Source organism: Daktulosphaira vitifoliae, unplaced genomic scaffold, assembly GCF_025091365.1.
Source record: "Daktulosphaira vitifoliae isolate Bord-2020 unplaced genomic scaffold, ASM2509136v1 Scaffold_4, whole genome shotgun sequence".
NCBI lineage: Eukaryota > Metazoa > Arthropoda > Insecta > Hemiptera > Phylloxeridae > Daktulosphaira > Daktulosphaira vitifoliae.
Genome location: NW_026099575.1, coordinates 25019537 through 25032935, shown reverse-complemented (window position 1 = coordinate 25032935; position 13399 = coordinate 25019537). Strand labels below are relative to the sequence as shown.

Sequence of the window (13399 nt, the reverse complement as noted above, 5' to 3'; positions counted from 1 at the left end):
TGTGGTAGCCTTGTGCTACGACGCTGGGAGTAAACTCATGTAAGGTATGAGATTGTTTTCTATTGTGGTTTTAACCTACAATATTATTGCATTCCACGTGAATAGACGTAATAGGTGTTTTTGTTACTGGATAATCCGATACATGAGTCCTATAAAGTTTCGAATATCGAGAATTGAAACCGAATAAACAAAAAAATGATCTTTTATGTAAGAAATTAACAGGCTGTTCACGCGTTATTTCATTATGCATCGTCCAGTGATCTACAACATTTTGAACAATGAAATCAATTTTTTATGATTATCTTTTTCAACGATTGCATATTTAAAGCCAATTTTCCGATGCTAACTGACAATTTACTAATTTAACATTTTCATACTTGCCAACTTGTAATATTTTTAAAAGTACGGATTCTTGCCCGGAAAATCTAAAAACGATTACATTTTTAGTTTCATCAATATTTGGCATTATGTTCCATATATGTTAACTCAAAATCCAATTTCACAATTATCGTCAACGACAATATATGGTTGAAATCGGCATTCGATTTGAAAACACCGTCGGCATTGTTATCTATGATGTTTTCGTGTTTGATGATATTTTTATGTTGCATAAGAAATAACAAACACAAGTTTCTACAATTTGTTTCTTGGGAAATCTGATACATTCTACAGCTGTATGTGGTTTTCAAAGTCTTTATAATATTGCAAAATTTTCAATGGCGTAATAAATTGCAAAAACTTTTAAAGTATGGAACGTGTTCACCAAGTCTACTGTAAACTACACAATATGTATCACGATGTTCAATACGACCAAATTAATCACGCCCATTTCAATTGAACGCGGTGGTGTATAAGGTAATGTATCACGACAAAATACATTTCGAAATATACGTAGATCGAGCACGCGACGAGGCTTCAAAGACTAACGCCATAGTTTTAAAATATAATTTTAACCATATATTAATTAATGAATAATACTTAGAAGTAGCCTGGCAGTTTTTAAATTTTACTAAAAAGTTAACATACAATATAAGTTAGCTTACTCTAGAAATTCTTGCTAAAATTGTAAAACTAAGAAATGGTCATATCCAAGTACATTAAAGATATTGCGTAAGCATAGTTAATGCGTTGTATGTTTGATCATATTTCAAAAATAGTGACAGAATGAATATTCAATTTTCTACTAACCAAATCTTTTCTCTTTAAATATTTATAAAAAAATTTAAAAAATACCACTCTTTTGAAAGCCATCCACTCTGGAATATCTTTTTATGCTGTATGAATCTTTCAATATTTCATAAATATAATAGCTGCTACATATAGCCTGTAAAATAAATTTATAAATTAATAGAAAATAGTACACGTCCACTTTTCAATGATGCAAAAACCTAACCCAGACTAGGAAACATTATAAATATGGTTATATCAATTATAACGATTAAAATGAATATTTATTAAAAAATAAAAACTAAAATGGTATATCAATAAATCTAAATAAACATTAAACATAATATTACTTAAAACAAAAACAAATTAATTTCAAACGCTATACTTAAAAAAATTCAAGTAAGAAAAATTTTCGAACCTTTTATTGTTAAACATAAAAATGTATTATCGTTAATACGTTAAACGAAAATAATTAAATAATGTTCAATGCCACCGGAACCGAATGTCAGTAAGGGCAGTTGCTTCAAAGTCAAAATACGAAAATATCATTTTACCATCAATTGAATTTGGCAAAAAAATTATCAATTATCAATTGTCAATTTTTTTTTTTTTAATGGCACAAATATATTTAGTTAGCTAATAAAATAAAAAATTATTGAATTAAAAAAATGACTGGTCAGTGACAAGTTTAGACCCATTATATCAGAATTTATTAACATCTTTAACAAGTTAAGATTAAAAAACCAGCACAGTAGGTCGCGGCACAGTGGTGACGTGGCATAGTTGGATCAAGTGTAATGATATCTGACAGTGATTAAAATCACTATAAAAAAAAACGCTTCAATGCAAATCTTTAGATAGTGTTTAATTTTAAAAAATTGGTGGATTATTCCAAAAGCTTCATAAACTGCTAGTTCCTTATTAATATCCTGATTAAGATAAAGTATGTCGAATGAAAAAGGGATTATTAAAAAATAGTATTTCCCATAAAAAAATTATATTGATCAATACACTTTTCAATAAGTTATAGCTTTATAAATTTAAAAATGTAAAAATAAAATCGAGAATTTTCACACAATAATAGCATTCGGTAGCCATTTTCACCGTGAAGATAAAATAAAGTCTGAAATTTTTTTTTTTCATGATAAAGCATATTACATTAGCTTTAATTTAAGATATATATAAAAGTGTCAGACCTTCCGGAACANACATTAGCTTTAATTTAATATATATAGAAAAGTGTCAGACTTTCCGGAACACTTTCAAAATTTAAGTTGAAAAAGTAAATTTTTTGTGAAAAAGTTGTCATTTTGAATCCCCCCCTGTAGACAGGTAAAAAGTCAGATTTATAAAAAAATTATACCAAATGATAGGTAAAGACATCATGCAACTACAAAAAAAGAATTATATTGATCCATAGATCTTTCAAAAAGCTATAGCATTATAAAGTTAAAAATGGAAAATACAAAATCGAAAATTTTCACACAAAAATAGCATTCGGTAGCCATTTTCGCCGTGAAGACAAGTCGAAAGGTCAAATTTTTTTTTTTCATAATAAAGCATATTACATTAGCTTTAATTTAAGATATTTATAAAAGTGTTAGACCTTCCGGAACATTTTCAAAATTTAAGTTAAAAAAATTAATTTTTTGTGAAAAAGTTGTCATTTTAAATCCCCCCTTGTGGGCAGGTTAAGGGTTAAATTTATAAAAAAACATACCAAATGAAAGGTAATGATATTATGCATCTATATAAAAAAAAAATGATGTTGATTTGTTTATTTTTGAAAAAGTTATAGCACTTTTAAGTAAAAAAAATTGAAAAAATTTCGAAAATTAGCGATTTTTAAATTTGTAATTTTTTTGGAGGTTTACCCCATTTACGGGGAACGAGGGAATTTTTTCAATTTTTAAGGATAATGTCTTCGACTAGATACGATTTGTGATCTTTTGACGTATCATTGAAAGAAATCGGTTCGGTGAGAGCTGAGAAAAAGTGGTAACAGACACAAAAAAAAAAAAAACACATCTTAGTAAAACCAATACCTTCTCAGCTTCCCATCGATGCTAAAAAAAAATGGGAATGTAAGCTTGCCCGGTGAGAATTTTTTATCCTTACAAAAAACGCATCCTCAATAAGGTAATCGTACAAAACACTTGTAAAATGAGTAATTTGTGTTAATTCAAATTTTCAAAGTTCTTTTTCTTGATTTATAAAGGAGGCATTGTCAAAAAATTAATACTTGTAAATTACCAACCGGTAATACTTGTGCGGGTTAGTTAACGTTCGTTTCGATGTCTATGATCATACAGGAGAAAGAAATAGGGAGTGAACTGTATAAAATGAATAAAAATGTATTGAAAAAATATAAAACAATTAACCGTTTTAAAAAATATAAACCAAAATATTATATATATATCAATGTGGGTAAGGGGGCTTTTAATGCTAATGCAACAATGCGTCAAATAAAACAAATAATAAAATTAAAATAAGACAAAACAATATAATTAATAACTACTTATCGATACTATTGATGATGACTGGTTGATGTAAATGAAATGCGAATGAAATCATTGGCATAAAAATTGAATCAGGCAAAATGTACTGTCGCGAACAGTACTTAAAAATGTACGAGTGTTATTATCAATGAGCTGTGATGGTGTCACGTTTTCATAATCGTGAGAATTATTTTAATAAAATACAGACAGCACATCCGCTGCCTGAGACTGGTGAATTAACAAATAATATTTATTGCCAAATCGGCAATAGGTGTAATTATTATAAAAACCCAATAGACCTGACCATCGTCGTCAGTCGACTCCAGTGCCTTGTGTCATTCATCAGTCTCAGTACTCGGTTGTCGCTGTCCGGCTTACTGTTTAAAGTAAAGTCTTTGTTTATTCCTTTTCTAACCTATATACTCTTTTCCTCGACATTTCAGAGTACTTGTGTCTTGCACTTCGTCTGCACCTCATACTTCATTGTCCTCTCCTATACCCCAAGTATTTATGTCTTGCACTTCGTCTGCTCCTCATACTTTGGGCTCCTTTTGCGTACATCTGGTATTTGTGTCTTGCACTTCGTCTGCACCTCATACCTAGGTGTTACTCTTATTCTCCCTTCCTATAACAACAGCCTTTCGACACCCACAGCTAACCCGGAGTGTCAGCCGAGCACGGTGACTGCTGTACGACAACACGCACGTGAATACCTAGACAGCAGGCACCACCTCCTCATATTCATCTTCGTACACACAGTTACACATCTACACACATTCACAGTTCCACCTTTATCTTTTTACTGTGTTACGACAGAGCGTATAGCAAGGGCGATAAACAATAACACACAAAGGTGCGACATCACAAGGGCAATATATAAGCGTTTTTAACAACTACGTGCTCGCAAGCACCGTAGAGCCATATAACAAGACGAACTAATATGACGGCGAAAACGCAAAAAATTCACAAAAAGACTGACAGTCATTCGATACACAACAATCGCGTACGTAATCAGCGTAATGAGTCTCACGCACAACCGGTGGTGTTAGTCATTACCTACCGGTTTTCAGTCATAACAAAAATTTAACAAAATGCCCTCTTGTAACTTCATACCTAAAAGAAATTTAAAAAAAAGAATTTAAATACAAAATTAGTATGTTTTTTAATTACGGCAGCAATTTGCACATGTATGATAAGTCGTCGTGACAAATTAAATTTTTTAACTTGTATCATGTAATATAAGCTTTAATTTAACTTATGATTAATGTTTGGAGTATTTTCAAAAGTTAAGTTAAAAAGGTTAAGTTTTCATATAAAGTTAGTATTTTGAAGCCATTTATTGAACATTTAAAGAGTCAGATTTTCAAAAATTATATAACCAATGAAAATAATCTTAGGTGATTATTAAAAAAATATATTTTGTATGAACCATTTTTTAAAAAAATCCAGCACAGTGGGGTGGCAGCACAGTGGGGTCGTGGCATAGTTGGGTCCAGTATAGATGATATCTAACAGTGATTAAAATCACTATCATACAAAACGCTTCGATGTAAATCTGTAGATAGTGTTCAATTTAAAAAAAAAAATTTGTTAAAATAGTATATTTTTGAATACGGTAGCCATTTGCGCATAGAAGATAGGTCTTCGGGACAAATTTTTTTTTTTTTTCATTTTATAGTACATAAAATAAGCTTTAATTTGATGTATGTTTAAAGGACGCAGTATTTCCGGAACACTTTCAAAAGTTAAGTTGAAAAAGTTCTATTTTTTATACACTGTTTCAAGTTTTGAACGCCACCTATATATGGGGAAATTGTTAAATTTTAATAAAAAGTATGTCAAATGAAAGATGCACTTATTATGTATTTAGCAAAAAAAATTTGTGCTGATAATTATATTTTTCGAAAAGTTATAGCATTTTTAAGTTTAAAATTTAAAATCGATTATCGAAAATTTTAACACAAAAATAGCGTTTTTTTAACTACGGCAGACGTTTACATGCAGAAGGTAAAGTGTCGGGACAAATTTTTTGTTTTCATTTTATAGTACATAAAATAAGCTTTAATTTGATATATGTTTAAAGGACGCAATATTTCCGGAACATTTTCAAAAATTAAGTTGAAAAAGTTAGTTTTTGTAAAAAACTTGCTATTTTAAATCCCCCCCAATGAGCAGGTTAAGTGTTAGATTTTCAAAAAAAGATATCAAATGAAAGGGAAATATTTAAGGTTTTAGTGTAAAAAAAAAATGATGTTGATTTGTTTATTTTTGAATAAGTTATGGAAGTTTTAAAAAAAAAAAGTGAAAAAATGACAAAATTTACTGATTTTTAAATTTGTAATTTTTTTGGATATTTCCCCCATTTGCGGGGAATGAGGGAAAATTTTTCAATTTTTAAGGGTAATGTCTTCAACTAGATACAATTTATGATCTTTTGGTGTATTGTTGAAAGAAATCGGTCCAGTGAGAGCTAAGAAATAGTGGCAACAGGCATAAAAAAAAAACATATCATGATAAAATTAATACCTTCTCAACTTCGCATCGAAGCTAAAAAATATAGTAGTTTTAAGATAAAAAGTAAAAAAAATGTTGAAATTTACCGATTTCCAAAATTGTAATTTTTCTGGAGATTTACCCCATTTACAGGTAAGGAGGGAATTTTTTCGATTTTTAAGGTCTTTGTCTTTAACTACATACGATTTGTGATCTTTTGAAGTATCGTTGAAAAAATTGGTCTGGTGAGAGCTGAGAAAAAGTGGCGACAAAGAAATAAAAATACATATAGTAAAATTAATACTTTCTCAGCTTCGTATTGAAGCTAAAATAAAATGCGTTATTAAGGGTAGAGTTTATAAGCTACAGGATTTTTTTCATATAATCACTAAAAGTCATCAAAAAAAATGGTATACCCGCTTTTTTAGCTTAGTAATAATCAAGAATACCTATTTTTAGTTAATACGTTATTGGCTCTCATGCTCAAAATAGTTCAAACACCCATAATAATGATTTTCTTTATTTAAGTAATAAAGGTTACCTTTATTTTTCCTGAATCAATATTATCAAATTGCCTTTTATCCAAAGGCCTTTTTCCTAAATTGAAATTTCTGAACAATCTTTTTTCTAGAGAACATCAGTGAATTTTCAGCAATTTGGTTTTACTTTGGTGATATTTTTTCGTAATATTATAATTGCAACGATTTATCGGTTAATAAAGTTTTTAGGTGTTTCTTTTTATTTTCTGAAAGTTCAACTAAAGTGCAATGTATTATATGTATGTTGTCCGCGTCGTAGATTAACGCCTGCTATAGTCGTGTCCTATGGTAATGCTAACAAAGGTCTAAAGTATAATTTTGTATAATTATAGACCCCAAAGACGCGTAACCAGTCATAAACCAGTTATTTGACGGGGATTAAAAAATATAATCATATATTTTTTTCTATTAATAGTATATTGGTGCGAGTATCAAATATTATTATTATATTATTTATGTTTCATTTTTGTTTAGAAGATATGTATCACTTTCAATTAAATTTGATTTATTTGTTCCATACATTTAGTTAATTCAAATTTAATTACATAAATTTAAATAGCCTACTTTGTTTTCTGACTAGTTTTTGTTTTCCCTATTATTTATAGCTAGTGTGCGGGATTAATTGCACTTAAAAAGAGTCAAATATGTAAAATAAAAACGTAAAATGGGCACTTTTTCACTATATAAGATGATAAGAAAGTGTAAAGTGTGATAACACAAAAACGTGTTAATTAAAACAAATCATTGTTAAAAATTATTAATTATGCAAACTACTTTCTTTGTAAATTTTAAATAACACTATAGATTATAATAATAAACTTAATCTGTTGTTTCTTTGTTTTACAGGTAATGTAATAATACTAATTTAAATAAAATTTGTTATTAATAAATAACTTTGTTTTACAGAGAAACCAGTTGTTATTATTATTATTAGAAAATATTATTGTTAAAGATAATAACCCCATTATATATATTTTTTCAAAGAAAAATAATATCATATTGTTAATTGTCTATAAAACTTAATATTATAAATATTTTATGTTATAAAAAATAGTCTGTAATATAAAATTGTATAATTACTTGTAATTAAATATAAATAAATGTTTTTTAATATAATTATTATTTTAAGATAAATCGAATGGCTAGCGTTAAAAGAATCATCTTGTATATATTTTACTGTAAAAATTACGTTAAATCCCGAGACGAATTAAAAAGCTCTCATTGGTTAAATTTGAAAATTAAAAAATGTTTCAATAATAATTTAAATTTGGCCTTAAAGATTTCAGAAAAATAATTTAATGTATTACTTTAAAATATGTATAAAACTTTAACAGATACCCCTCGATCTCCTAAGAATTTAAAGAAATACATGCGAAGTTGAGAAGGTATTAATTTTACCATAATATGTATATTTATTTATTCATTTTTTTGTGTATCTGTCACTACTTTTTCTCAGCTCTCACCTAGACCGATTTTTCTCAACGGTATGTCAAAATATCTCAAATCATATCTAGTTTGAAGAAATTATCCTCAAAAATTGAAATTGATCCCTCGTTTCCTATATATGGTGGAAATAACTAAAAAAAATTATGATTTTTAAAATCAGTAAATTTCGACATTTTTTCACTATTTCTTATAAAAATTTAAATAATTTATTAAAAAATGATCGAAACAAAATTATTATTTTTTTATATTAAAACCTTAGGTATTTCCCTTTCATTTTATATAAATTTTTTGAAAATTTGACACTTTAACTGCTTACGGGGGATTCAAAATAACAACACTTTTACAAAACTCAACGTTTTCAATTTATATTTTGAAAATTTTTGGAAATACTGTATACTTTAAACATATGTTAAATTAATGCTAATTTTATGTACTATGAATTAAAATTAAAAATTTTACAGACGACCTATCATCTACGTACAAATGGTAGCCGTAGTTAAAAAAACATGCAATTTTAGTGTTAAAATTTATTTTTTGTTTATATTAAATGATCAATACGAGGGTTTGTTAAAATTATGAGTCTATCAATTTTTATAAAATTTACATTAATCTAACTAACATTAATTATAAATTTAACTTATTTTGTTTATATTTCCAACTTAATAACAGTATAAAATTCGTGTCTAACCTGAATAACGCAGTAAAATCATATCAGTAAAATAAAATATTTTTTAATGATTATAACCAATATATATTTTATTAAAATACATTTTTACGCTGATTTCAAGTCACTCCTCTTTTCCTCTTTTTTAAGAGTATTACGAATTAGGCACACATGAAAAAATTAATTAATATAATTTTTGTCAGGTATTATCTATACTTATCTCAACTTTGCCACCTCCACACTGTGCCGTGACCCAACTGTGCATCGTTTATTTAAAATGATCGTGGATAAGTCATTTTAAAGGTGTAGGTTATCAAAAACACACTACAGACACAGCATACTAATTAATATAAAATATTTAGTACCTAATATATCATTGTTGCAATAATCGATATACTAGTAAAAAATATAAAAAAAGAAGGAAATTATTGATTAATTTAAGTTAAAGTAAATATTAGTCTTTTATTATCAATCTATTATCATTAGTAAAAAAAAAAGAAAAATAACTTAAATCAATTTGGATGGGAAATAAATGACATTATATAAATATTTTAATTACAAATATTATGCATTAGATGAAATCACGAATATTTTGGTACAAAAATTGCATTTTTCTTTTTTAACGTTAGTGTAAGTGGTATGTAAATCCATATTTCGTCGAATAAAAACAAGGCAGCTTGCTTATTACAGATTTATGTATTCCTTACAGATATTTAAAAAAATAGTATTGAATGATTGGAGGAACTCAAATTTAATTTAATTATAAACAGATTTAAAAATTCAAAATTTTAAATTAGTACTATTTTAATAATAGTACTAATTTATTTATAATTATGATTATTTTCATAATCGTCACAATGTAAATATTTCTATAATTAAAAGCTCAAAAATTAAAAAAAATATGAGAATTCTTAAAAAAAAAGAAAATTATTTTTTTTAATCTGATCCCTAGTGTGCAAAAGAATGACGAAAGAAAAGGTACAAAACATCATAATGAAGAAAATACGCCTGTTATGTAAAACTATTAATTCCAGAAGAGATAAGATGTTAGGACTTAAATTATGATACGGAGCCTGCTAAAAAAGTAATAGAAAGAAATGCAATAAAACACATAAAAAGACTAACCAAACATATATCGAATACGGAAAAAAAAGCTAAAAATTTGATTAAATGATTACCAAACATAATTGATTTTAAACATAATAAAGATAATGTTTGGATGGAATACTACAAATTATATGTCGCTTATCTGGGCACCTGTAACTATCTATAAGTAGACTGTATGAAAAAGAGGAAAAGGATCTTCTGATCAAAATGCAAGCTCTAAAATACGGAGGGTTCGCCTACACTAATCAGGGGAGTGAGACGACCAGGTAACAATGATAAATTAAGTCTTAAAAATAATAAATATATAAATCCAGTATTACAACCTTACATTATAATAAAAAATTAATAAATAAAATTTCACAAAATATGAATTAAAATAATAATCAGCAATAAAAATCCCATTGGTTCAAAAATAATAAAAACAATTGCCACTTTGGCATAAACAATAATATAAAAAATAGATTCAATAATAATATATAAATATGCATAAAATATATGTATTCAATAAATAATCAAGTTTTCCTGTTTGGTACTGTTACGTCGCTATTTAGGGGTTGAGCCTAAATGCCCGTCGACAGTATTCTAAGGGACCAACGGGGGATAGCTGGCTAGGCTATATCTACCTTAGGTACTGAAGTTTCCTATTTAATTTATATTCCCTTAGAGGAACTACCAAGGGTCACACTACAATATATATATATAACACTTTTGGGTTAACAACGATATAAATAAATATTTATTAAATGATCGAAATATTAAATGGATAATACAACCTGCTGGACACCAAGAGATGATATAATCCAACTGGGAGCTGACGGCGACACACACACACACTATAATATACGGGGTAGCGAAGTTAAGTTAATTATCAGGCAAAAGTAGTGATCGCGAAGATGGTAAAAAGTCAACTGTCGATAGGGATATCTTATTATGGCACATTGGCCGTGAATTGCAAAAAGTGTTTATGTGTGCAGTCCGCCCTCCTGTTAGTATTGCTGTATGTCACTGTGTTAATTATATATATATATATTAAACGATACAATGATGTTCTGGGAGACAGAGAAATGGGCACATGCAAATGTGATCGTATTAGTACAATAATAACGAATAACATAAAATATGATTAAATAACTATAACTGTATAAAAATAAACTACAAAAAGGTTCAGCATTAATATTCTTTTTTTAAGTATAACACACAATAATAAAGATCAAATTACGCGAGCAACAATGAACAACTGGGCACTAATAATAAATTATACCAGATAAGAAAATAATGACTAAATATTTCAAATATGTATGTGTAAATAGAAACTTTGGTGAAATAGTGACTGATTACAGACATAGAACAGTAAACTTAACAAAACATAATATTTAAAGTGCTAACAAGATAAATAATTAGGTGCCGACTTGGCACACACTTAATAGAGAATTTAATGTGCCTACTTAGCGCCCATATTATACAATAGTCATGCGAAGGGTCGACTGAGCGCAGATAGAATAAAAATTAAATATATAGAACACTTTTATATAAGCTTATTGTATTAACCTAATTTCTTCATTGTTTATTAAAGTGAAGGGGGAAGAGTGCAGTCCGACTATGTGAGTCAGACTGCGATTAGGAGTTGGATCTGCGGCTAAAGTAATTGGTGTTAAATTAAAGAGATAATATCTTATTTATATTAATGATTAATATGGCTTGATTATGATATGGCATATATTAATATTATATTATTACCTCAAAAACTTTAATACGTAAAATTTCGTAATTTTCTTGTGACCCACTAAATAGAAGAGATATAATTCTAAAAAATTCGTTTGTATCCAAAGTAACTTTTACATCTTCATTGTATATTGGAGATTTCAACATTTTATTTAATTGTTTGAGGTTGTATGGTTTTCCTATTGGAAATCCTAATTTTTCACTTATGTTTTTTTGCCACTCTGAATCAACTGGTTGAAAACGGTGATTACCAATAACATATTCAGTGATTATATTCCATTTATCAGGTGTTCTATACACACTTGTTACATGTACCACCAAATTCTATAATATCAAATATATGTGAATTACAGATTTAATTTCAACATAAATATAAATGGAGACTTTTTCAGAACCATATTTGTTTTTATTAATAATTTTTTTCAAGTTTAAAATATTAAATCTTAACATCGAGATAAAATATAATGTGGAATTTATTTTAAGCGTTTACTAAGAAATTATACTTAATTAAAACGTTGAAATCTTTTTAAAATATGTAGGATGTCCTACAAGGTTTTTGAGGGTCTCGAGGGAGATTCTATATAATTATTTTATTATTTAAAATACAGTATTTATAAACTGTTTTTTTATGAATTAATATTAAAATATATTCAAAACACATGTAAAAAATTCTTAATAAAATAAATAATTATTGATAAAAAATGATTAATTAAGCAATAAATAGAATAATAGACTCAAGTTAATATGAATACACATGGTTCACATTTAAACGGTTTTGTGAGTCAGAATTTTTAAAGTTTAAAACATTTGATATAAAATATTAAGGATATACTATTTACTCAATATCCATAACAATTGAAAACTTTTGATTTTCGTGACATATAAAACAACATAATCATTGATTATTCATTATTTTGCAGTAATTTGACAGCGAATAGTTACATAGTTATAATCAATGAACCATAGCCTATTTTTATCCATAAGAGTAGTGATGGATAGTGATGGATAGTGTAACTATTCGATAGTTACACAATATATTCGAATAGTTTTAAAAACTATTCGATAGATAATGCTAAAANCTATAAAAAAAATTTTGTGGATCCATAAACTTTTCAATAAGTTATAGCATTATAAAGTTAAATATAATATGAATAATAAAATCGAGANAAATAAATTATTTGTTTGTATAAACACAATTCGAATAGTTATACGATAGTTTAAAATATTTGAAAATGCCGATCACTAATTTTTACTATTATTGATTGTATAATAATTTATTTTAAATATTCGTTAATTATCTTATTATTATAATTAAGTGTACTTAATACAAATTTTAGATAGAACTAATCGAATATTTTTGAAAACCTATTCGATAGTTTATGCTAAAAATAAACTATTCGGTTGTATAAAAACAATTAGAATAGTTATTCAATAGTTTAAAACATTCGAAAATGTCCATCACTACATAAAAGTATCGAAATGTAAAGTAAAAAAAAATGTTGGATAATTTTAACTGATTTGATTAGAAAAACCCAGCACAGGGGGTCGCGGCACAGTTGTGACGTGGTATAGTTGGATCAAGTATAATGATATCTGACAGTGATTAAAATCACTATCAAAAATAAACGCTTCGATGCAAATCTTTAGATAGTGTTTAATTTTAAAAAAATTGGTGTTTTATTCCAAAAGCTACTTGATTTGCTGGTTCCTTAATATCTCGATTAAGATAAAGTATGTCGAATGAAAAAGGGTTTATTAAAAAA

The 13399-nt window shown here is 27.2% G+C and overlaps 1 protein-coding gene across 4 annotated transcripts in view; it reads right to left on the bottom strand.

Annotated features, from left to right (window-relative positions):
• LOC126904264 (uncharacterized) overlaps positions 1-13399 on the bottom strand; it is a 77127-nt gene that overhangs the window by 42976 nt on the left and 20752 nt on the right. For 2 of the 4 annotated variants that reach the window (XM_050683149.1, XM_050683153.1), the window contains 2 exons: positions 11652-11960; positions 1234-1324 (listed from right to left, as the gene is read on the bottom strand). In XM_050683149.1, the coding sequence (XP_050539106.1) occupies positions 1234-1324; positions 11652-11960 (400 nt within the window). The remainder of the gene's footprint in view (positions 1-1233; positions 1325-11651; positions 11961-13399) is intronic. The other 2 variants (XM_050683151.1, XM_050683150.1) reach the window with 1 other exon arrangement.